Source organism: Myxocyprinus asiaticus, chromosome 37, assembly GCF_019703515.2.
Source record: "Myxocyprinus asiaticus isolate MX2 ecotype Aquarium Trade chromosome 37, UBuf_Myxa_2, whole genome shotgun sequence".
In the NCBI taxonomy this organism is placed as follows: domain Eukaryota; kingdom Metazoa; phylum Chordata; class Actinopteri; order Cypriniformes; family Catostomidae; genus Myxocyprinus; species Myxocyprinus asiaticus.
Genome location: NC_059380.1, coordinates 26,190,547 through 26,217,087, shown reverse-complemented (window position 1 = coordinate 26,217,087; position 26,541 = coordinate 26,190,547). Strand labels below are relative to the sequence as shown.

Genomic DNA, 26,541 nt, shown 5'->3' with positions numbered 1-26,541 from the left:
AGGTATGTGCTGTTGTACTCATAAAAGTCAACAAAATGTACTTTTAGAATTTACTGTTTTTTTGTTTTGTTTTTTTTTTCAAGAAAACAATCCGAAAATATTGATGATACCACCTCCCACCACAGACTAGCAAGTAGCAAATTTAAATTAGGCTATTTAAAAAAGCTCTTCAAAATGTACACCTAAAAGAAAAGTGTGCTCATTAAGTGATTTCACAAGGTCTGTAACAGATATGAAAAATCACACATGCACACTGCTCACTGGACATTGGTTCATGCTCCTCAGGAATTTATTAAGTGCTTTTTTTCCTCTTTTTTTTCCCGTTCACTTCATCACTTGCGCTCCTGTCTGGAATCATGAAATGGACAGTGAAGCAGCAAGAGTCATAGTTCATGTTGTCAGTCTAGAAAATCATTTACATCACAATGTTTTGTTGTTGTTGTTTTACTGACTTTGAGACCACAACATTCAGCAACACACTCTTGGGTAGATGATGTAACAATCAGAAAAGCTTGACTTTTTGCATAGTATTAAATGAAAAAAGACATTGAGATCTTTATTTACAATTATTGTATAGATTATAAAATTCATAAAAACAAGATTAATGAACACTTTTCATTTACCCATAAATTGCTAGTGCGCCAAAAGTACCTGTGGCATTTATGTTCTTTGTTCCACAAAATGCATGCTGCTAAGTACAGTACATAGAAGCTGATGTATTGCAAAAAATATTATTAATTGTGATTCTTAAAATGCTGTCATCATTTCGGTTTATTGGTTATCCATTTTAAACTGCATCCGTTATTAGGCCCATCAACAAAAGGGCGTTAAACTGAACTGAATTAAACTGAACTCACGCCATAAAAAATCTCATTTAGAGTCATTACAGTGCGTGCACATTTCAAGACAAACTCCCTGACGCTGACTTTTAAAATGTCAGAGGTGATCATTTTGGTCAGTTTACATTGTGAGAATGTTGGCAGATGAGGCCTTGAAACGTGTTCAAACAATAAAGGACAAAAGAGTTCTGCATTTCAGGGGGAATAAAATAATTCACAATTCTCATGGGTTTCTGTTGCATTTCATTGAGTAACTCCTAAATATGCATGCCTGAGCTAACAGTTAAAGCTTGTGCACACTCCTGATGAAAATAGTCAAAAAACAAATTAGAATCAAAGATTGATGGATAAAAAATTCATCCAAACTTGCATATTAAGCATATATCATCATGCCTTTCCATGTATCCAATTGGTAATAATTGCAAGGAATATTAATGAATGTGGGTGACTTTGTAAGTGTGCCTTCTGATAGATCCCCATTTGTCCTTTTGTTTCTAGAGTACAATAAATAGTTAACAACTAGTGAATACTGTTGAGATGCTAGAGTATATTTACTGACTGCAGGAAGACAAGCTTGATTTTAACATAGAAGCACATCAAAATTTTCACCACAGAAATTCATTCATATCCGATTAGTGCAGAAAAAAATCAAATGTTTTTTTTTTTTTTTTTTTTTTTTTTTTTTTTTTGATTTCTGTTTATGTTTTTTATGAAAAGAGTCAAAAGCAACATTCCTTTTTTGTTTTGTTTCGTTACATTACGTAATTTTGTTTTTTTAAAGTGATGTCAGCTTAGGAGCTGGGTTCATTTCCTTAAGCCAAAAGAATCTACAAATCAAATGTCAGAAAAGAAGAATCAACACAATATATAACAAGATTAAAACACAATTTTGGTTTCATACAGAGATGCCAAATATAACTTAGTTTACATGTTTCCAACATTTAATCCATCGCAGCCTTTGATGGTCAGACGTAACTGAAAATATGTATATATATTTTTTGTTAAATAGTATTCTTAATGAAAGTCTTTAAATCCAACCTGAAATATCTGCTTACATTTGAGGCCGACCACAAGTTTTAAGCATTAAATTCAACAAAACCTCTGTGTTCGGATCAGTTCTGGTTTTTTTCAGGGGTGCTCAGAGCAGTTGCTCATCCCAACAATTATGTAATAAGATGCCACATTAAAGATATATCCCACTATATTTAGATTTTTTTTTTTTATCCTCTAAAATATCTACATTATTTGACAAAATAGCAGGCAAGTCCAGCACACAATTTGTAATAAAACACCTACAGTCCAATATTACAGGTAACTTGAGCTGTTCCAACTATGTCTGCTGTGTGGTATTGAACCCTACAAAGAAGCTTTAAACCCTACAAAGAATCCAGGACGTATCTACAGGTTTTGTAAACAAATTACATTCTCTTTAGGACAATAAATAAGTTAAAGTAGTTAGTCATTGAAGCAGAACAAGGCAACATGCCAACAAATAAAGATAAACTCTGTAAATAAGTATATGTATATTTATAATATAATGTAATATATATATATATATATATATATATATATATATATATATATATATATATATGCTATATAAATATGCTTAATAAATTCTAATTTCCATGGGTTTCTCTTTTCTGACAGGTGCAGATCTACTGTGCAAGATGAGCCCTGCAACCTGGATACACCTTAATCAATAACCAAATAAATCTATACAATTAGATACATGCCACACACAATACTCATAGATCAGTGAATCTGATAAGCTGTCTTAAAATAGCAGTCCACCACACGTCCCACAAAATCAAATCAAACAATAAAAATAAAAATAAATTGTTTCAAAATAAGAACCTGGGTAATGTACATTCATGCAGGAGTGACGATATTGGCTGTATTCAATTTAAACTATTAATAATTTCAATATAGTCCATTGTTTCCTCAGGAAGTGGGAGTGACGAGTTTACACTCATGGTTTGTTATATAGTTCCTCGAGTCACTCCGCAATCATTCCTAAGTCAGTCGTTCATTGCTCTCAATTCTTCAGCACACAATAAATGAACCTGGGGCTGACCATATTCAGTCAACCATACATAATCTGTATTTGCATGCACTTTTTCTTCGTAGCACTTTTAAACATATATTCTAAGATAATTATTGAGTAGTCACCTATGTGAGGTGGCTAAAGTGATGTCTCAAGACTATGAAGTGGGCTCCCGGGACTGGAGGATGCAGCTGATTTACTTGTGTTGATCGTAAGATTTATACCGCTATCAATGGCGTTGTTGTTTTTGTTGGGTGACGAGGGTAGACTGAGGTTTGAGTTCTTCCTGGCGGCCTCATCATCAATGTCAGTGTCGTCTATAAGAGGAATGTGGGGTGTAGAGTCCTCTATTCTAAACTCCGGATGAGTCATAAAATTATGGATGGAGGTTCTGGATTCTGGTTTTTCCAAGCCTTCGTAGAGTGAGCTACGAAATGCGTTCACAACACGTATCTGTGTGAGGAAAAGAGCCATGTCAAATCATTGGAATATTATTTTGAACATGTTTAGCATAGTGAAAAACAGGAATAGGGAAAGGCCATGGAACCACCCAAGTCTGTAGACTATCGCCTTACATTTAGGAAGCATCTGCAATTCACTTAATCTACCGTGCACTGGGAAATTAGGAATTGAATTGAACAGAACGCAACTTAAAAGATAGATCACACAAACGTATGCCAAGCACAATCCTATAAGACAAAATGTCACCACCTTGCGCATATCTAAAATTTAGTTTCTTGTTTTCTGTGGTGATGGTGTGCGCTTTACAAATAACAAATCACAGACTAGGCATGTCAACTATAAATTTATCCACTTCCCCGTCCGAAGCTATGTTCCCGAAATACTGTTAACGGTTTTTGCACTATGTCCAAGAATATTAGTGTGACATTGGTTGGGGATATTTGGGCAGCAGTTTTATGGCTTGTTTATTTTTAGTTTTTCATTGCTTAAAATTGCTTTGCGAACCTCTTGTGCTCTCTCAAAATTTCATTGGCTGTTATTCATTGCTGCTCTCTCATTCGCCGGGACAGAGTTGACGCCTGAAGACTGGTTGGTCAGATTTTAAACCAGTTTGAAATTTGTAGCAGCTGTGACTACACTGTAAACATGTCCGTAATTTTAACGGTAAAAGACTGTAAAAATGCTACAGTAAAAAAAATTTTTCTTTTGAAGTTAATTTCACGTGTTACCCTGGTGTTTATTGTTTGTGTGAGTGACACTGAGCACTGTCTCTATGTATTTGTTAGTCATTGCTTCTGGAAAGGCCACTATTGATGAACTTCATGTCATCATGTGCCCTTCTGTAATTACTATGGTGATTAACAATATATTATAAATTGAAAAGCAGATTTTTACAGTTTCAGAAGGTTAATATATAAAGTTTATCATTTAATAATATAAACAACAGTACTGCACCATAAAATATACCGTAGGAATGGGCGATACCACTTATTTTCTTTTCGATCCGATACCAAGTACATTTAGGCCAATATCGAGATATCGATACCAATACCGATACCTCTATTAAATATAATTTTTACAAATTCTTTGGATAAAATTAGTAACTTTATTATTACTTATTTTTTTTTATAAATTTATGGGCCTAAACAGAAAATTATTAGGCTGCTATGTTTACCCTTTAAAACTTAGTTAGTATAAGCCACATATAAAACCTCAGAATTAACCATAGATATTATTATATGGTTACTATTACTAAAACCAAGTAACCAAATGGATACTACAGTAATGCCATAGTAAAACCATGGTTAATTGTATTGATACCTTGGTTACTGCCAAAAAGAAAAAAAAAATCATGGTTACTACAGTCATGGTTACTATAATATTACTACAGTAAATCCAGGGTAAGTTTTCATAAGGGTATAATTTATTAACGAGGATTAAAGATCATTATCAATGTTTTTACAACTCTGAATTTAAATAAACCTGTAAAAATTGTCAAACAAGCCCATTATAATACATATCATGTCTAGGTTTGTCAATACTTAGTGTGAATACCTCCAGATGCTGTTTTTCTGTCATTACCTCAGGAAGCACTGCTCCTTCTTTGAACGAGCACTATGACTGAAGTGTGAGCGCTGTCTGTGACTGCTAGTGTATTTTAGCATTTCTAGCATGTCATGATGAGTGGAATAAAAATAGTTCCCTATCTGTCACTCACTCGACATTGTGTCGATGTAGTGACACTAGGGGTCACTCTTGGGAGCCCCGAACACCTCTGATCTTCGAGAAAAGGCCAATGGGAATTCATGCCACTCCTCCGGACATACGGGTATAAAAGGAGCTGGCTCGCAACCACTCATTCAGATTTTCTCTTCGGAGCCGAGCGGTTCTATTCATTGAGCTGAATTCTTTCGCCGAGTTCATTCACCTCATCTGCTGGATTTACGGCACATTTCAGCGACTTCTCCCCCTCTGCACTGATGCAGTGCAGAGAACGCCCCTGGGTGCTTCGGCAGACAGAAAGCGTTTATTCTACTCTCTGAAAAGAGTATATTTTCTCCTTCTAAAAGAGTGCCACTTACGGGAGCTTCTTTTTAAAGATCACTTTCCGTTTGTGTATAGTTCCTGGTTGCGGTCGTTACCTCTCCGCTTCTGACGGCCATGATCGTTGTCTTACGTGTCTGGGTGCTGCCGACGCGGAGACATAATTCGTGGATGGGTCATGTCCTCATTGCGAGAACATGACTATGGCAATGTTGCGGTCGCGGCTTTCTTTCGTAAGAAGGGAAGCCACCCCAGCGGCTCCCCGCCTCGGTCCTTCTACCAATGCTGAGCTGACGGACATGATTGGTTCCTATGATTGGCTCGATGATTGGTTCCTAGGCCCAGAGCGCCGCTCACGGCCGCGCCCCGCCTTGGTCCCTTTCTTCCCGGAGGTGCATGAGATGCTGACGAGGTCGTGGAGGGCACCTTTTACTGTCCAATCCCGGTCTTTCAGCTATCCTCGATGGTGGGGCTGCCAGGGGGTATTCGTGATTCCCCAGGTGGATAAAGCGGTTGCGGTGCATCTATGCCCGCAGAGCGCCGCCACCTGGCGGGGCCGCCCGAAGCTCCCGTCCAAGGCCTGTAGGCTTACATCGTCTCTGGCGACTAGGGCCTATGGTGCCGCTGGACAGGCTGCCTCCGCCCTGCACACCATGGCTGTCCTGCAGGTACACCAAGCCAAGGCGCTAAAAGAACTGTACGAGGGTAGTTCTGACCCGGGATTGATGCAGGAGCTGTGCTCGGCGACCAACCTCGCTCTCTAGGCGACGAAGGTCACAGCGCGGTCTCTCGGGCAGGCGATGTCCACCCTCGTGGTCCAGGAACGCCAACTTTGGCTCAACCTGGTCGAGATGAGGGAGGCTGACAAGGTACAATTCCTTGACGCCCCCATCTCCCAGGTGGGCCTATTCGGCAACACCGTCGAGGACTTTGCCCAGCAGTTCTCGGCGGTGAAACAGCAGACGAAGTCTATTCAGCATATCCTGCCCCAGCACGGTTCAAGACACCGCACCCCATCTGCTCGTTGCCAAGGGCATCCTTCTGCTGCAACAGCACCGGCTCCGCCGTATCCCGCCCCCGCGGCCCGGCCCTGGTATGGAGCCGCCCGCAGGAAGCAGACGCCACCCGTGTCACGGCGGCCGCCAAGAACCCGAGAAAGGCTTCGAAGCGCCCCTGAGATGGGCGACCCAGGGACAAGGAGACCCGCTGCTCTGGAGCTGGTGGACAGACCACTCCATCCCCCGGTGGAGGGCTGGGATGAGAATCTTTTGTTTCCTTTCTCTTTGATTTCGCCGCATGCCCAAGGGGCCGTGGTACCCACATTTTCAACAAAAGAGCGGTTTCCTTATTTCCTGGGTCACATATCCAGTGCTCTCAGTATGGTGCTCCAGGGGCGGCCCCCCCCACTCCTGAGCGCCCAGCTGTGGCACAAACATGCCCATGCCAGACCTGTTCTGACGGACTGCGGGGGCAACTTTCCTCCTTCCCCCTCCCGGCCCCATGGTGGGTGTCCGGAGCCAGGAAAGTGCTTCGATGTCCCCCGACTCAGCATGGCCACGAGGTTGGGGCTCCAGCCCCTTGACGTGGCGCCTCAGGCTCCGCCCCGCCGTGAGGCCCCACCCACCGGTACATCCGATGCGATTGTCTCTTTGGTCCCACTCACCCGGAGTTTGAACGCGTGGCTTGCGCTTTCCAACCCGTCGCGATGGCTGACCCGGACCGTCCGACTTAGCTACACGATTCAGTTCGCTAGGCGCCCGCCCAGGTTCAGCTGCGTCTGCTTCACTTCGGTGAAGGGTGAGAACGCCGCTGCCTTGCGTGCGGAGATCGCTACCTTTCTACGGAAGGGTGCGATAGAGCCTGTCCCTCCAGATGAGATGAAGAAGGGGTTTTACAGCCCCTACTTCATCATACCAAAGAAAGGTGGTGGGTTGCGGCCAATCTTGGACCTGCGAGTACTAAACCGTTCTTTGCACAGACTCCCGTTCAAGATGCTGATGCAAAAACGCATTTTAACGATTGTCCAGCATAATTTTTCTCGGTTTGGAGTTGGACTCAGTCTTGATGACGGCGCGCCTCACAAGCGAGCATGCGCAGTCGGTGCTGAACTGTCTGAAGGTGTTCAGATGGAAAACCACGGTCCCACTGAAACTTTTTCAGAGGCTCCTGGGTCATATGGCGTCCTCAGCACTGGCTTCAGACTCGAGACCCGAGATGGGCATGGCACCACGGGACACTTCGTGTGGTCGTCACGCCGATCTGTCGCCACCTCTTCAACCCTTGGTCGGACCTGGCATTTCTACAGGCTGGAGTTCCCCTAGAGCAGGTCTCCAGGTATATCGTTGTCACGACGGATGCCTCCAAGACAGGTTGGGGCACCGTATGCAACGGGTACGCAGTCGCCGGCTCTTGGACCGGCCCGCAACTGCATTGGCACATCAACTGCTTCGAGTTGCTGGCAGTGCTGCTCGCCCTGCAGAGGCTCAGGCCATTGATCCAGGGCAAGCATGTGTTGGTCTGGACGGATAACATGGCGACGGTAGCGTACATCAACCGCCAAGGTGGCCTACGCTACCGTTTCATGTCGCAACTCGCCCGCCGTCTCCTCCTCTGGAGTTGGCAGCGCCTCGAGTCGTTGCGAGCCACTTGTATCCCAGGCGACTTCAACACCATGGTGGACATGCTGTCACGACGGATTACGCTCAGAGGAGAATGGAGACTCCACCCCCAGGTGGTCCAGCTGATTTGGAGTCGATTCGGTCAAGCGCAGGTAGACCTGTTCACTTCCCGGGAATCCTCCCACTGCCCACTTTGGTATGCCCTGACCGAGGCCCCCCTCGGTACAGATGTGTTGGCACACAGCTGGCCCCCGGGACTACGCAAGTATGCGTTCCCCCCAGTGAGCCTACTCGCACAGACTCTGTGTAAGGTCAGGGAGGACGAGAAGCAGGTCATCCTAGTAGCACCCTACTGGCCCACCCAGACCTGGTTCTCCGACCTCACAGTCCTCACGACAACCCCCCCCCCCGGTGAATTCCCCTGGACGGGACGCGGAAGACCTAAGTGGCCTACCACCTGCAGTGGTAGACACGATCACTCAGGCTAGGGCCCCCTCTACGAGGCGCCCGTATGCCTTGAAGTGACACCTGTTCGCTAAGTGGTGCTCTTCCCGGTGCGAAGACCCCCAGAAATGTGCAGTCGGATCAGTGCTTTCCTTCCTGCAGGAGAGGCTGGAGAGGAGGCTGTCCCCTTCCACCTTGAAGGTGTATGTCGGTGCTATATCGGCACATCACGATGCAGTAGACGGTAAGTATTTAGGGAAGCACAACTTGATCATCAGGTTCCTGAGGGGCACTAGGAGGTTAAATCCCCCCAGACCACACCTCATTCCCTCATGGGACCTCTCTGTGGTCCTTCGGGGCCTACGGGGAGCTCCATTCGAGCCCCTGGAGCCAGCTGAGCTAAAGGCACTCTTTTTGAAGACTGCCCTCCTGACGGCGCTCACCTCCATCAAAAGGGTAGGGGAACTGCAGGCGTTCTCTGTCAGCGAAACGTGCCTGGAGTTCGGTCCGGTCTACTCTCACGTGATCCTGAGACCCCGACTGGGCTATGTGCACAAGGTTCCCACGACCCCGTTTAGGGATCAGGTGGTGAACCTTCAAGTGTTCAGTACAGGAGGCAGACCCAGCCTTTCTGTTGCTGTGTCCGGTGTGTGCTTTGTGCATCTATTTGGATCACACGCAGAGCTTTAGACACTCTGAGCAGCTCTTTGTCTGCTTTTGTGGTCAGCAGAAAGGGAGTGCTGTCTCCAAACAGAGGATCGCCCACAGGGTTATTGATGCCATCGCGACAGCATATCATGCCCAGGACGTGCCTCCCCCCTTGGGGCTGTGAGCTCACTCTACTAGTACTGTGGTGGCCTCCTGGGCCCTGACCAATGGCACCTCTTTAGCAGACATCTGCAGAGCATCGGGCTGGGCAACACCTTTGCAAGGTTTTACAATCTCCAGGTTGAGCCAGTCTCGTCCCGTGTGTTGTCAGGTACGAGCAGGTAAGTTCTGGGAGAGCTGGCCGGGTGTACCGCTTGCATATAGCGCCTTTCCCCTCCCTGAGGTGAAGACGTGCGCTTTGACTCCCAGTCGTGTTCACAAAGTTGTGGACCCTGGATAACTTTCCTCCTTAGCCCTGTGGCAGGCGGGTTTGCGGAGAAACTCCCTGCCGGCCCAGTACGTGTGCTAACTAGGCCCTGTACTGGGATAGGTGCTCCACATGCACTGGTTCCCCGTAGGTAACCCCGTGTGATGTATCTTCTGCAAAATGTTTCCCTTTTGGTAAACTGTGTCTTCCTTGGGCAGAGGCCTCTGCCCCTGGTCATCGTGTCTGTAGAGCTCTTCCCCCCTCGGGTAGGACCTACTACGGGACCTTTCCACATGACACACTTCCGACAAAACTCGGTCAGACCATGTGACGTATTTCCACTCAAATACCCCCCTCCCCCCCCTCCGGGCAGGGTGTGGTCTCCGCAGTGTTTTCCCCTTGGGAGTATCGCCCCTCCAATGTGGACACTTATGGCCCCCAGTCGGTTAACGATTTCCACTCTTTTTGGGAGAAAAAAGAGGAGAAGAGGCCACAGCTGGGCTAGCCTGTCCCCATTTTTTTGGGGCAGTCGACTTATCCCCAGGTACGGGGGACCGTTCGATGCTCGTAGGAGCGTTGGCGAAGGTTACGTGATGGCCTGGTGAGCTGGCTACGAGGCACACAGCGGTCTGCCCATCTCGCACTGCCAGTCCACGTAACACAGTTCAGTCATTGTGGCGTTCTGTATAGGGACCTCTAGTGTCACTACATCGACACAACGTCGAGTTAGTGACAGATAGGGAACATCCTGGTTACTTTCGTAACCTCCGTTCCCTGATGGAGGGAACGAGATGTTGTGTCCCTCTTGCCACAACACTGAACTACCCGCTGAAATAGCCGGGACCTTGTCTCGGCTCCTCAGCACAAAACCTGAATGAGTGGTTTCGAGCCAGCTCCTTTTATACCCATATGTCCGGGGGAGTGGCATGCAAATTCCACACACCAATTCCCATTGGCCTTTTCTCAAAGATCAGAAGTGTTCGGGGCTCCCAAGTGTGACCCCTAGTGTCACTACATCGACACAACATCTCATTCCCTCCATCAGGGAACGGAGGTTACGAAAGTAACCAGGACGTTCCAGTGCCATGCAACTATTCGCTCATATAATTTTCACTTCGAAGCTTATGAGATGCATTAATATTCATGTTATCTAAATAATAATATCACTTGTAAAAAAATAAATAAATAAAAACTTCAGAATCGATATTTTATGTGAGGAATGATATTCTTGATACCACATCTGAATCAGAAGTATCAGTACTTTAGTATCGATCCGCCCATCCCTAATATACCATAAAAACAACAGTTTTAAACTGTAAAACGTACAGGTTGTTCTGTAAAGTTCTTTACATTTTTACATAATTATTCTGGAAACCACAGCTGCCAGTTTTTTTTTTTTTTTTTTTTTTTTTTTGTAAAAACAACAGGATTTTTTTTTTACAGTGTAGTTGCACACACACTGTGGGTTGGCTTTGATCTTTGGCTTTTTGTTGCAGACTAAAAACATGATAGGGTGACAAACTTAGTTTTTTAGTGTCCACTTGGCTTTAAGATAAAAAAAGGAAACTAGAAAATAAAAATTCTTAGAAAAAAACATAGGCAATGCTCTTATGTACCATATAGTACACAATACAGTATACAGTGTATGGTCCAAAGTGTTGTATACCTAGAGACAAGCATTGTTAATTCAACAGAAAAAAAAGAAAAATTGAAAAAGAAAAACACATGCAAGCTGAAAACATCTTGTGGGGAGTTGATAAGAAGAGAAGATTAGAGTTAAGTTCCAGGAAGAGTTTTGAGAAAAAAAATTATAAAGTCAAAGCAAAATTCAACAAAGACTCAATATAGGATGGCTGGTATGAGGAGATGAGGTAAGAATTCCTATGCTTCAAGAGCATAGAGTCACAACACGATGGAAGCAGACCAAAAGCTTGACAAGCCAACTCAACACCTACACACAACATGCAAGGGACAACACCATGTGGAGATGTTCAAATGAACACAGGCACAAAGACTGTGGAATAAGAAAAAATTAGAACAAACAAAGTCTGTTCTTTCAACAACTCCATGCATCTCTGTGTAAACACTCAAGTATAGGCCGTAAAGTACTTTGTTCAGGTTCTTAACACTATGCTAAAGAGCACTGAGCACTGGTTTATGAAAATATAGTTACCTTAAACAGATAAAATTATTACTGTAGAATTAACTAAATGAACTTCATAAAAATGTATCATGTTAAAACAAACAGTCGCAAGTAGCTAATATTCCTTTTCAAAAGTTATAAATATTGTAATTAGAATATCACAATACAACTATGACACAGGCTTTCTGGAAAACATATCAGAATTCTCATATTAAAGGGATTGCAAATGCATTCTATGACTCTAAAACCTAGTGAGCTGCAGTCAGAATTAAATAGAATTTGTATAACTCAACTTAATTACTATTTCACTCAATATTTGAATGTGCTAAGTATTATTTGTGCATACCACTATCATGTTGTTAGCCTAGCAGCATGCTAACGAGTAAATTGTAGTAGCTTGATGGTAACTCTTGTAGCTTGTTGTTGCTACTCAAACTACAGTTTTAGAGCAGCTTCCCCAACACTGCTAAGAAGCAAAAGAGCTACTACTATGATACCACCAACTAAAAACTTGCTAAACATAATAATGATCAAAATCATAAAACTGAAATTCCATCAAATTCAACTCAAACCTTCTTTGGTTTTAGCAAATAGCAAACTTTCAAACCAGCTAAAAGCAAACTTACAAAACCAACAACACAAACTGATCTGAATGACAGATGAAAACATATGTCAGAACGAATCACATAGATGAGGACTGTCCTAACGTTAAGTGAGATTCTGTGACGGCCTGTGACATGACCAACAGAGTAAAGCCACAAGACACGATGGATCGTGTGGGCCTCCTGTGGGTTCTGACCTACGGTATACCACACAGATGACAAATAAGACAAGACTATGGGGAGAAATTGCCACTCTCTTCATGTCTCTGTAGCTGTGTGGAGAGAAAAACATAAAAATAAATTCCATACAGCCTAGCGTGATTGAAATTAAAACTTCAACAATGCAGCCCACACTTTAAAAATGCAGCCCAGAACATGTCAGGCTACAGTTGAGTGGGGAATGATCCCACTGACTATACTTGAATGTTTACCCAGCCAGGTGAGTTTGTTGGTGGAATATTAGTTCACATCAATTATGCGACGGACAATGGAGGGACTCACAACCTGAAATTCACGCCGTAGGCTGCACCCTTAGTCCAGGGCTCTTAGCACTCTGGGGAAAACAAACACATGGTACATTGAAACACATGTTCTTCTGGGAAGTGGGTTAAAAGATGATCTGATAAACAGTGACATGAAGAGTAAGAGGAAATTTAGAAGCGAAGCAGATTTTCAGGGATGCCCTTTGACAATTACTCTCAGTTATGTCCAAAAGGATGTGATGATAAGAAACTGCCCTGCTAAAATAAACACTTCAGACAGCTATGACGAGGAGGAGGGCGGGGCCGGGCTGTGACTACGCACACCCGGCCCCCAATCGGGCTAATCAGCTGAGGAGAGGGATAAGTGCAGCGGAATTCGTCAGTTCGAGAGAGAGAGAGCCACGCGCAGCTGCAGCGTGTGCGTTTATGTTTTGTGTCTTTTTGTTTCATTAAATATTATTTTGACTGTTCAGCCAGTTCCCGCCTCCTCCTTTCCCATTTTAACCTTGATACAACAGCATATACTGGTTTTCTGGTCTTAGCTAATTAAACTAGTCTACCAACCGAAAAGTGCCAAAAATCGTTCTAAAACCAGTTATGCTATGTTAAGTTATGCAAAGCAGCTTAGGCTGGTTTAAGATGTTTTTTCAGCAGGTAGTGTAGAGTGGTGAGCTCCAATGTAAGTATCTATCCACCCACCAAATCCTATCCCCATTGAAAGGTAGCTTGTCTGTAAGGACTGATCAGAAGTGTTTGCACATCTTCTTGTTGTAGCTGATCGCGTAATTAAAGCCATAATTAAATAGTACTTGCGGATAATATAGTATAATATATTTCATATAGTTTATTTGGATGTTACAGTGAATATAGTGGTGTATCTTTCTCCCTAGCGTTTAAAAACAGTTTAAACCAGTCTTAGCTGGCATACTGATTTTAGCTGGTTTAAAATAGTCTTGCCTTAAAGATCTTGTAATACAATCTATTATTTTCACATGCAAATGAGCTTGCCATTGCAAATGTTTGCCAGAAGTTTGCAGCTCTTCATCGGTAGTGGTGAACCTACAGCAAATCTTTGGCAACAATGAAGAGTTTGCCACAAAGTTAATTTGCATGTGAAATTTGCAGCAAGTTTGCAGCAACTCCAGATTTTAATTAAGGGATCTGAAAATACAAATAGAGAAATGCTTAATTTTACCATTTGACATATCCAAGTGACTGATGTGTCATATTTAAAGTCTTCTGAAGGCATACGGCATCACTTTGTGTGATGAACAGACCAAAATGTAAGCTGTTAATTACATTCAATCACATCCAATTATTTCATGAACTCACAGTGCACAAATCCAATATAGCAGCATGTTAGTTACATTAAACCTCATTAGTTCTTGCTTGTCTTGTGACCAAACATCATGACACAACAACCAATGAGGTTAGATGTTTTTTTGTTTTTTTTCTCCCCTTTTCTCTCCAATTTGGAATGCCCAATTCCCATCTTATCACGTGGCTTCTTGTGCACGTTACTGCGGCATCCACGCACAACTCACCACGCGCCCCACAGAGTGGGAACCACACATTATAGTGACCACGAGGAGGTTACCCCATGTGACTCTACCCTCCCTAGCAACCGGGCCAATTTGGTTGCTTAGGAGACCTGGCTGGAGTCACTCAGCACACCCTGGATTAGAATTTGCGACTCCAGGGGTGGTAGTCAGCGTCAACACTCACTGAGCTACCCAGGCCCCCCAGAGGTTAGATGTTTTTGACTTGTCACCACATTGGTTAAGTTTCTAAATATTCTAAACATTAAGGAAAGAAATAATGGTGGAAGAACACATGATGAGCTCTGATTTCTCCCATTTGACTGATGGCAGACAGTATGGCTATTTGGTATTTAGGTATGTTATTTGATATGTTGTTTTATTTATAAGTGTTCAACCTTTTGGTAGCATGGACACTCATTGTATAAAGTTCAATTCTGTAATAGTATATGCAGTATGAATACATGTATACATTTGTGTATAAATGTATACATTTAATTAATGCTTAAAGGAATAGTTCACCCAAAAATGAAAATTCTCTTATCATTTACTCACCCTCATGCCTTCCAAGATGTGTATGACTTTCTTTCATCTGCAGAACTCAAATCAAGAATCTTAGAAGAATATCTCAGCTCTGTAGGTTCATACAATGCAAGTGAATTGGTGCCAAAATTTTGAAGCTCAAAAAAATCAAATAAATCAGCACAAAAGTAATCCAGAAGACTCCAGTGGTTAAATCAACGTCTTCAGAAGCGATATGATAGGTGTATGTGGTCAAACAGATATCTTTTACACTCTTCATCTTGTGTTTTTTGGTGATTCACATTCTTGATGCATGTTTCTCACCCACACCTATCATATAACTTCTGAAGATATGGATTTAACAACTGAAGTCATATGGATTGCTTTTATGCTGCCTTTATGTGCTATTTGGAGTGTCAAAATGTTGGCACCCATTCACTTGCATTGTATGGACCTATAGAGCTGACATATTCTTCTAAAAATCATAATTTGTGTTCTGCAGAAGAAAGAAAGTCATACACATCTGGGATGGCATGAGGGAGAGTAAATGATGAGATCATTTAAATTTTTTGGTGAACTATTCCTTTAACTCAATGCAATGAATAGGACTACACAATCTATCATAGTCGAGCACAGCTATTTTCTCTTGTTGTCATGCATGACATTACTCCGTTTAGGAGGCTAAACTTTGTCGCTTGGCCATAAGTTTCTCAAATCGCTCAAAATCCACAACATTGAAACTGAACAACTTCCACTCACTTTGTTGCTGCAAATCGCAGTGTGAAAGTGAAAGTGAGTGTGAAAGACTCTTTGTTTTAAAATATGGCACGTTACTCATCACACCATATGTGCTATATATATAGAATTGTGTGCAATTACTTTCCTAACTAATTGGACTTGTAAGATTTTACCAGGTGATCGATAAAACAGGTGAAAAAATCCCATATATTTATACAGAAGGAGGGACCTGAACAGCTTAGCAGAACACCCTAGCAACAACTTAGCAAACACATAGCAACACCCTGGCAACCACCCACAACACCCCAGGTGGCGAGATTTCACACGGGCAAGCACCACTCACATTATCTTCAGATAATGTAATAATTTTGTTAACTTTGCATATGTTTTATGTAATCTTACCGGCAGTTTTTCCTGTTTTGACTGACATGCTCATTGTTGTAATTGGCTTACTGCAGGTCTGAGGTCATAGGGCATCCCTGACAAACACCCAGAGAAGGTTCTCACTCACGCCCAGTAGGAGCAGCAGCAGTGCTTGTAGGAGAGGAAAGGGCATTGGACAAGGAAACGTGACTAGGACTAGAAACATTGGTTACATCCTGATTCTGGCTGGTGGTGGAGGACTGGCGTCTCAGAGCACCCTGAAAGGATGTCCCGCTCTTGAACGTGTTCACTACATCGATCTGCAGGGAGGGGAGAGAAATACATGGAGCACACTGCTTCACAGGTGATACCGATGCTTAATCACATAGACAGGCATGACTATGATAGGCCCTCGTCACACATTAAAACACTTCATCTTAAATTAGCTCTAAGACTTTGATGCTTTCAGCAAAGTCCACCTCGATGCTGCAGCTTTGACTGCAGTCATGACGACGCATGGATGAAATCCCAGACACCTTCAAGAGCCTCACTGCAGGACTGGATCATAACACCTAGGAGAGTACTGTTATCATATCACATGACAAAGAGCAGGCAATTACAGTTAAATTTATTTGCATGCCATGTCACTACAAAAATGTAGCAGTTGTAACGTGTGCAAATTTTATCACATGTGGTGCATTATTGTGGTGCATTATCTTTTAGACATTCTAAAGACTTCATAAAAGCTGGTCATGTATTGGTGAGAATATAGATTTTATGAACTGAAAGCTGCAGTGTTGTGGTTTCCAATATTTACTGAACCCATAATTGTGTTACAACAATGAGCCATGAGAGGCATATGTTATCCCCTTTTATCATACTGCAACAGCAATATGCATAAGTGCTACAAACAATTATGCCTTTACTATGCAAAACACAGTGACTGCAGATATTGTCAAAATTGAGATACGAGTGGAATTAGGTCTCTTAGACTATGATTTGTCCTGTGCCAGATAAGTTTGGCTCAACTATGCTTCGATTCAGAGAAAATGAGGTGTGACAATAGCAGGAACTACAAAATCCATACTGAAACCAAACAATTGTGAAGCCATTTTTCTTAGTTTTAGTGTTGGCATAATTACTGCATTTTGCCTTTGCATGGCAGAAGTCTTCTGTCATGTATAGTTCGTTAGCAATACTGTAGGCTGTTTATGGTTGCCAAGCAACATAGCAACTTGCCACATTACTATAGAATGTGCGGTCACAAGTTTTCGTTTATAGTTATTATACAAAGGCTTTAAACACAGCTCATCCAATAAAAAATTCGGAACTATCCATGTTATAAAATTTCATCTTGGTGTGAAATCTCACAGTGATATAGATTTGGAAAAAAAACTTTCCAATGCATTAAATTTCCAAATCCAAGCATTTATAGTGAGAGGTGTACCAAAACAAAAGCCTATGATTTATGCAATATTACCAGAGTCTTACATACAGAGCATGATGTTTCTGCCAGTAATGCAGTTTGGCAGAGCTGAGCTGCTGTTCAACCTCCACACTGTTCTAAATCTGGCAGTAAAACACAGTGCCAGTCGTGCAGATGGTTGAAGAACACAATTAAAGTACAAGCACAATTGATGTATAGCCATAAGTTATGGCTATTTCCTACAGATGCCATTCCAATGCAGAACTGATGCACAAAAATTTAGGCCATCTAAACTTCTGAAGACTGACGATGGTTCTAACCTGAGTCTGGATTCTGTTCAAGCCTCTAAACCAGAGGATCTGTCCTCGTCGTAACTCTCTCTCGGCATGATCAATCTCCTCCTGGTCTTCGTTCAGCTCCTCCTCGGGCATTTCATCCTTGTGCGTCAGCTGACCAGCTCCTTTAAGGAACCTCAGCTTGCTGTTTGGGATTGTTGATATAACCTGACCAAGAGGATGTGCATGTCAAAGACATATTAACATTAAAACAAGATAACAAAAAGAACAACTAATGCTGCATTCCATTCAACTCTGAAATTCAACTTGGAAATTCTGAATTTCCAACTTTTTCTTGGTAAAGTGCACTACTTCAAGATGGACTTCCAACTTGGAAACCTGGAAACGAATATCCACAGTTCTCCGAGATGCATGTGTATGATGTCGCACGAACATTGTGGTGCCCAAAAGTTAATGGTGAACATTCACTTATAAATACAAATAAAATTCAAAAATAGTTAAAGATTAAAATTACATGATAATAAAACCTGATTAGCAATGTCTGCAGAGACAGGTGCGTAAAATACGATAAATGATCATCTCTGTTGATAATCAGTATTTTTTTTCTTATGTTACTTTAATACCTAGAGGCATGGATGCATCAGCACACACCAATACCGTTACAGAAATGTGCTATTTGCAGTAATTTATTAATTTATTCCTCCAATAATGGGGATTATCGAAGGCGAATAATATTTGGCTAGTCATGTGATCTCAACATACCAGACACCATAAGGCAGCCCAACTCTATGCAAAATTAAACAGCTTTTATTAGAATACTGATATGACTGAAAGCTTTACCTCATGTGAGTCTGCATGATTTGAACATATTTTGGTAACACTTTAAAACAAGGTTGCATTTGTTTACATTAGTTAACAACATTAGTTAGCATGATCAGACAATGAGCAATACTTTTACAGCATTTACTAATCTTGGTTAATGTTAAATTCAGCATATACTAACACATTTTTAAATTAAAAGTTGTATATGTTAACATTAGTTAATGCACTATAAACTACCATGAACTAACAATGAACAATTTCATTTTTAGAACTAACATAAACAAAGATGAATAAATACTAAATTATATTGTTCACTGTTAGTTCATGATACCTAATGTATTTACAAATGTTAACAATTGTAATCTTATTTTAAAGTGCTACGCATATTTTTCAACAGTACTATTTATTAATTTAGGGGTAAAATTACTGAGTGCAAATTTAAGGTTAGTGTATTTTGATTGAAAACTCAAATATATATATATATATATAATTACCCCATATATATATATATATATATATATATATATATATATATATATATATATATATATATATATATATATATATATATTACAAGCTATTTCTTTTTTGTCTTGATCTTCAGTGGACTTTGGTGCTTTGTAAAGAAACGTGCTGGACTTCCCACTGTACTTCATCAAAGAGCCATAGAAGTAGCATTAAGGATAGGCACACCAGTGCCAAAATAAATAAATAAATAAAAATACAATGTAAGGGAATATAATACCTTGGTTCCCATGTTTTTATCATTCATGAAAACTCTTGCAGTCCAGCTGTATTGAGAATCTGTATGGAAACCCTTACACATGAAACAAGTTATGAACTTCTATTTATAGCTCAATCTAAGTTAGCATTTTGGTCGAATATAAATAATTGAGTGTTTGTTGGCCTAATGCGTTTTGTGCTCTCACATACTTGCCCTGAGTGGTGCTCAATAAGTGAATGGAGCACAAAGTCTAGGTACGTTAAATGACATTCCATCGGCCAATGGAATTAATTTATGGTCTAAAGTCAGAGAAGTCAAGTAGGAATATCCAACATTAAACCTTGAATGGAATGCAGCATTAAACTTATTTCAGCACTCAATTTCCAAACAAGCCCTCTGTGTTGTTTGTGGTAACATTTGTGCAACAATTATTAGTTAAGAATTTATATTACCTGTCCCCAGACCAGTTCACCAAGCCCCAGGAACACACACCACATCCACTTCTCCAGGTCCAGAGGAGAACAACTGAATGGTTTCCCTCCAAACTGAACAATCACAATCTAAAATGTTTAGAAAGAAATGTGAGAATCAAATTGTGAGGATTTTCTAAGAATATCACTAATTATTTGAGACATGAAACAAAACATGCCCCAAAATTTAACTATCATTAGTTTGATATTAGCAGTATTTCCACTTTTAATTAATCAGAGATGATCAGTACAATGTTCTGTGTACTACTGTTTCATAATAATTGGAGAAATAACAGAGAACAGGTCAAGTTTCTCTTCTCTTTTCCCTTACTTTCCCATACAGCTAAATGTGTTTTTCTCATGAATGCTGCTGGTACCTGAATGGCGAAAGTTCCAAGAACAATGGAACAGAAAATGGGGTTTCTGAAGATGCCATCAAACACATTTCTCTCTCCATGGATCTTGCGGGCATTGATCTCATTGAAGAGCTGCATCATGACAAAGGTGTTGAAGATGATGGTGTAGTGCTCAGATGGAGGAGAATGCAGCGGAGCATTTCTGCCACTGTCAATGTCAAAGATCTGCTCACCTGAATCATAAAGAGAACATGAGGCAGTAGAGTTAAAAGAATAGTTCACCCAAAAATTTTAATTATCTCATCATTTACTCACCCTCATACCATCAGAACACAAATTAAGGTTTTTAGAAGAATATTTCAGCTCTGTAAGTCCATACAATGTAAGTGAATGGGTGCCAAAATTTTGACACTTCAAAAATCACATAAAGGCATCTTAAAAGTAATCCATATGACTCCAGTGGTTATATCAATGTATCCAGAAGCGATATAATAAGTGTGGGTGAGAAACAGATCAATATTTAAGTCTATTTTTGCTTGAAATTCTTCTTCCTGCCCAGTAGGGGGCGTATGCATGAACAGCGTGAACCACCAAAAACACAAGAAGAAGTATGTGAAATTGAAAGTTAAAGTGCAGCCTGACTAAGCAGGGAGGAGAATTTATAGTAAAAATTTACGTAAATATTGATCTGTATCTCACCCACACCTATTATATTGCTTCTGGATACATTGATGTAACTACTGGAGTCATATGGATTACTTTTATGCTGACTTGTGTGATTTTTGGCACCCATTCACTTGCATTGTATAGATCAAAAGAGCTGGGAATTTCTTCTAAAACCCTTCATTTGTGTTCTGCTGAAGAAAGAAAGTCACACACATCTGGGATGGCATAAGGGTGAGTCAATGATGAGAAAATGATTTTAATTTTTCGGTGAACTATTCCATGAATTACAATAAACATCTCATGACTCTTGTCCAGTGCAGAGTCGACAACAGAAATTTTTAATATCAACAATTTAGGAAGGTTTCAATCTCAAACAATTGATTAATCAAGTGTTGTCAAGGCCAAATTCACTAAACAGTAGCTTTGTTGCACTACTTGCATTGTTTTTAGTGCTAAACAACTCAAGTTCTCATGTGAACACACATATCATGCTGGGGGGAAAAAAAAAGTTTATCTAAAAAAGTGCTTCATGCTTCGTGCATTTGGTGACGTGGTAACCAATAAAAAAAAAAAAGAAAAAAGTATGGGTTAGTTCAGGCAGAAATAGATCCTAAAGTTAACAATTGCAGGTTACCACTTGCACTGTGAATGAGCTTCTCTCATAACTTTCATAGTCAAGATTTTACTGAAAAATTACTTAAATTCCGGGTTGTTTCTTTACAAAATCTATCGTTTGCTTTCAGAAGACATGGAGTATGATGCACAAGTTGCATGGACTGCTTTTATGATTCTTTTGGGTGCTTTTTAAAGCTTTAAATTGGGGCACCATCCACTGCATTATCCACTATCATTGTGTTGAAAGATGGAAGACTATCTTCAAGAAAACATCTTTTGTGTTCTGCATAAGAATAAAAGTCATACTGGTATTGAGCAGCATGAGGATGAGTAAATTATGACAGAATTTTTTTTTACATTTTTGTTCGTTACCAATTAGTTACCTGATATACATAATTCCTTGAATGAATCAGGGTGCTAAAACAAGGCAGACAGCATGCACAAATAAACAATGCTGTCATGCAATTTGTTCTTAATAAAATCAGCCCTAAATGTGAAATCGGCCCTCAATGCATTGCACATCTACAGTACATATATGGCGACTTACCCACAAACAGCAAAGTGAAGATGATGGTAAGCTGGTAGACGCCATGGCCCAGGATGTTCTTGGTCATGGTGCTCGAGATCAGGGGTTTGTTTCGGCCGTAGGGTTTCCTCATCAACAGAGCTTCAGTGGGCGGTTCAGTGGCTAAAGCCAGAGATGCAAACGTGTCCATGATCAGGTTGACCCACAACATCTGCACTGCTTTAAGAGGAGAATCCTGGAAGAACATACCAAGTAGTTAAAGCGGACCTTAATTGATGACTTTACGGGAATGCTCAATTGCAATTAAAGAAATAGTTCCTTCAAAATGAAAATGTCATGATTTACTCGCCCTCATATTATTCCAAACCTGTTTGACTGTCTTTCCTCTATAGAACTCAAGTTGTCAAATTGTTAATTATGTTGACGCTGCTCTTTCTCATACAATGAAAGTAAATGGGGATCTACACTCCAATAGTGACAAGAAAGCACTAATAAAAGTATCATAAAAATAGTCCACATCACTCATGCACAATATTCCAAGTCTTCTAAAACCATACCATAGCTTTGTTTGAGAAACAGACTGAATTTAAATTAATATTCACTGAAAATCTTCCCCTACACAGAAGCTATTAAATCACATTCACACTCCCAAATCTGCAAATTTACACATCACAATTACTCATGGGATGCATGAAAACCATTGGTGTTCAGCATCAGTTTGATTTTCAGTGAATATTTACATTTTGGTCATTTCATCAGACAAAGCTATTGTATTCAGACGAAGTGCACGAGACATATGGATTATTTTCATAGTACTTTGTTTTGGTCATTTTTGGAGATTGATTATACTCCCTTCATTCTCATTGTATGGCAAAGAGCAGTGTCAGTATTCTGCTTAAAATTTCCTTTGTTTTCCATGGAAGAAAAAAAAAAGGGGTTTAGAATGACACAAGTGTGAAATAATGTAGCTAAGTAAACCCCCAAACTGAGATCTTACTCATTACCTTGAGTAAGTTCGAGTGTTCATTTTCATTTCATGAAAACATCTAAACCTCTCTGGAAGCTCATTTCTAATAACAGTGACTTCACACAGTCTAGCCTCTTTCTGCAGAAGTGCTGCATCATTTATTAGGTTAGCGATCCTCTAGGAAATTAAACAACGCTATTTTAGATCATACGATGAAGTCTTTGGCCTTGGCCTAGTAATCTAAAATGGATTCTTCTTCAGATAAAATTATCGAAAGAGGCTTATGTCTCCACATGGTCTAATTTAAGATTTCATAGTAGGTCAGACATGTTGCCTTGTAAAAGAATTGGAAATGGTAGCAGTGGCAGCAGTTTTAATTTAGTATAAAATGTTTTGGTTCTTGCCATGCAGCACTAGATTTTTTTTCCCCTGCCTGTTTTATAGTCTGATCCCTTAGATAAGTAATAGCACACCTCAACAAGTCACAGGATTTGAGGTATTATTCATATCCACAAACAAATGGTGCAGGACTATCTATGTGCTGAAGTTTAATGCTTAGTCTTTGTTTGTTCAAATCCCTAACCTTTAATTTGAGCAATAGTATTACTGATCCTTGCCTTATAAGACACCCCAAATAAAGTACACTCAGAGATACACAATAGAATGAAAGTGTCATAAGCACATGAGCAGAGACACTAACCTGTGTAATACAGGCTCCGGTAAAAGCGACAATCACAGCCACAACATTAACCGTCAGCTGAAACTGCAGGAACTTTGAAATGCTGTCGTAGACGTTGCGTCCCCACATGACGGCCTTCACGATGCTGGAGAAGTTATCATCTGTCAGGATGATGTCAGAAGCCTCTTTAGCCACATCTGTCCCTGCGATTCCCTGTAAAGACACATGCACTGTCATTTTAATTCAATGCTATCTGATATTTGTGCGCTTGTCTAAAAAAAAAAAAAACTATAAAAGATAACAGAATCTGTCTGGGGTGGATTGGAAGGGTGAATCTCAAGAAACCTGTCAAGAACACGCACGAATCATATTACACCACAAAATCAAAAGAAAGAAATGAGAATTTATATTTTGCTAGAGAATATATTTAAAAAAAAAAAATTAACCCTGACATGGGCAGTGAGTAATGCAAAATTGTACAAATATCATCTCAAATCTGATTACCGTCTACGTAAACACAAGTGTTTCTTTCTGTCAAGATATTTATTTATTTTTTGTTACCCTGACTCCACACAATGTGTCTGTTTTTTTAAAGACTAGCCTAAGGAACTGTTCTCCCTTAAGACAAGGCTGACAGTAAAATCATTGTAAATACCACAGAGAGGAAACTGCCCGCAGGCAGCCCTTGTCAGTTTGATATACAGGAATATGCTCTCCACTGCCATGACAAACTTGTGAAAATAGAAATCATGGTGTGGTGCTGACACAAGCTGTGTTTTTGGTTAATACAAATCAATTGAAACATGCCATAAAAACAGCCACAAAAAGATATGGCCCACACTAGGGGGTGCTCTCGTCTTATTTTTTAGCCACACAAGGTGGCATGATTGTACATGCTGAAGAAATGAGGACAGCCTGTATCTGAGCAGCTTCAGAAGAACAAGGCTAAAACGATGAAATTACAACGTCACGGTCTGCTTTTCCACAGCTCGTTTGGATGAATTTGGGAGTGTATCACTTCTCACCATGGCAAAACCGACATCTGCTTTCTTGAGGGCCGGTCCGTCATTGGTTCCGTCACCGGTTACAGCAACAACCTGCCGCTGGTCCACCAGAGTGCTATCGATAATACCTGTTAAACAGTTCGATCACACAGTATTGACCACTTTAATAGCATGTCTTTTTTTTTTTTTTTTTTTACAAATGGTGCTTAACCATTTGTCAAAAATGAGGTGCTTATCCTTTAGGAGTTAGACACATTGTTTAGCCCCACAGATATACAGCAAAATATAATTACAAAATATTATGGCAAAATAAATATACAATAAAATATAATGTTGTTGGTTATTAAAATAATAATTAAAAACAAGTTAAATTAAAATAGTGGGACAGGACAAAATCTCAATTTTAAGAAGGAATACATACATTTGATGTGTTTTAAACTAGCTTCTTTTCATGCCATGCTAATCTTATTTTAGATAATTGTTTAGATAATTGTTACAGTGCAACATTTACTGTACTTACGGTATGTTAATTATCCTGTGACTTCAGCCATTATGAGTCTTATGTAACTAAAACAACATAGAGATCTGATTCCAGATCAGTTCAATACGACACTGCAGCTGTTGTGTGCAAATGCCAATGCACATGTACTTTGGTAGATGTAGCACATCCTTTCTGGATTTCTTTAATAACTCAGTCCATGTTCTTCAGCAAGTTTTGAGGTGTTCTATAATGGTTTTAGCTTGTACATTGATCTTGACTGCTGTCATTATACATTTATTCTCTTAGCAGATGCTTATGGGAGCAGTTTAGAAGATATGTTATATTGTTTTGTTAAAATTTCCTATGCCGGTAGCTTAATCAGACTGTACTGTATATTTTACATTTTCTAAAGAAAATGTGAGTGGTGCTTGCCTGTGATTAAATCACAGCCACAATGTTAGAGTGTTTGGGGTGGTTGTCACGGCATTGCTACGAATTTGCTAAGGTGTTCTGAGTAGTGGTCGACCAATAGGGGTTTTTTAATGGCCGATGCAGATATCCAGAGAGCTGGGTGGCCGATAGGTCGATACAATGCCGATATATCACACAATTTAATTTAGTAAATAACATAAACATAAAATTGCTGAAACATTTTTTTAACTCGTATTTAGTACTATATTTACTCAATTTCACACAAAACTTTAACTTTGTAAAAAAGAATCTTAAAAAAATTATATTGTATTTTAAATGGTAGATGGCAGTTTCTTCTGATTTCTGTTGTCATCAAATTTTTGTAATTTATTTGCAATTGAATAAATTCTTAATATATTAGGAAGAAGGAAATAACAGTACAAACAGTAGGCCAGCAACCATAGATGGCATGACCACATTAGCACTCGCATTTTCTCAAAAAATACCAAATCAAACCAATTGTGCATACAGTGCATAGTGAATAAGACATTTATTCATAGCACGCATTAAGCACATTTACTTTGAAGTTGCACTCACACGCCCATGTGGATCCAGCGTGAGCACCAATCTCCTGACAGTTTAAATGGCCTGGATCGCCTGCTTGGATTGCCACGGAGTGACCGTCATGATTTGTGAATAAGAGGAAATTTTTATCCTGATCCTGAAATTTTTATTTTGAATGATAAAATGCGTGCTTCAGAGGAAGATATTAGATTAGAAACGCTTGACAGGAAGAAAACGCTGGATTTTCATGAGGTTCATGAATTACATCTGTTTAAACTAGATATATGCATATTTGCAAATGGTATATAATAGAAGTTTTATTGATATTTGCCTTTTATCATTAGAAAAGAAAGTTAAAAGCTACAGGGAACTGCTGAGGGGAGGCTGATAGAATACGTGCTTTAGAGGTAAATAAATGAGCGCTCCACAGGATGCTGGATCTGCTCAAGTTTTGTGAGGTTTGTTTATTAAATCTGTTTAAACGAGATATGCACATATTTGCAGACAGTATGTGATATTAGTTTTATTTATATTTGCCTTTTATCATTAGACAAGATGGTTAAAAGTTACAGGGAACGGTTGAGGAGAGAGAGGGAGAATGAAACAGGTGAGCACTTT

General features: G+C 40.3%; 1 protein-coding gene across 9 annotated transcripts in view; it reads right to left on the bottom strand.

Moving 5' to 3' along the window:
- Positions 1–267: 267 nt before the first annotated feature.
- Positions 268–26,541, bottom strand: part of LOC127428169 (plasma membrane calcium-transporting ATPase 2) — a 99,719-nt gene continuing 73,445 nt past the window's right edge. For 4 of the 9 annotated variants that reach the window (XM_051676319.1, XM_051676321.1, XM_051676320.1 and 1 more), the window contains 7 exons: positions 24,489–24,595; positions 23,485–23,676; positions 21,839–22,052; positions 20,032–20,243; positions 19,637–19,744; positions 17,663–17,845; positions 268–3,339 (listed from right to left, as the gene is read on the bottom strand). In XM_051676319.1, coding sequence (XP_051532279.1) covers positions 3,025–3,339; positions 17,663–17,845; positions 19,637–19,744; positions 20,032–20,243; positions 21,839–22,052; positions 23,485–23,676; positions 24,489–24,595 — 1,331 coding nt within the window. In that variant the 3' untranslated portion in view covers positions 268–3,024. Of the gene's footprint in view, positions 3,340–12,774; positions 12,827–16,064; positions 16,237–17,662; positions 17,846–19,636; positions 19,745–20,031; positions 20,244–21,838; positions 22,053–23,484; positions 23,677–24,488; positions 24,596–26,541 lie in introns of those variants that run through there. The other 5 variants (XM_051676325.1, XM_051676324.1, XM_051676322.1 and 2 more) reach the window with 5 other exon arrangements.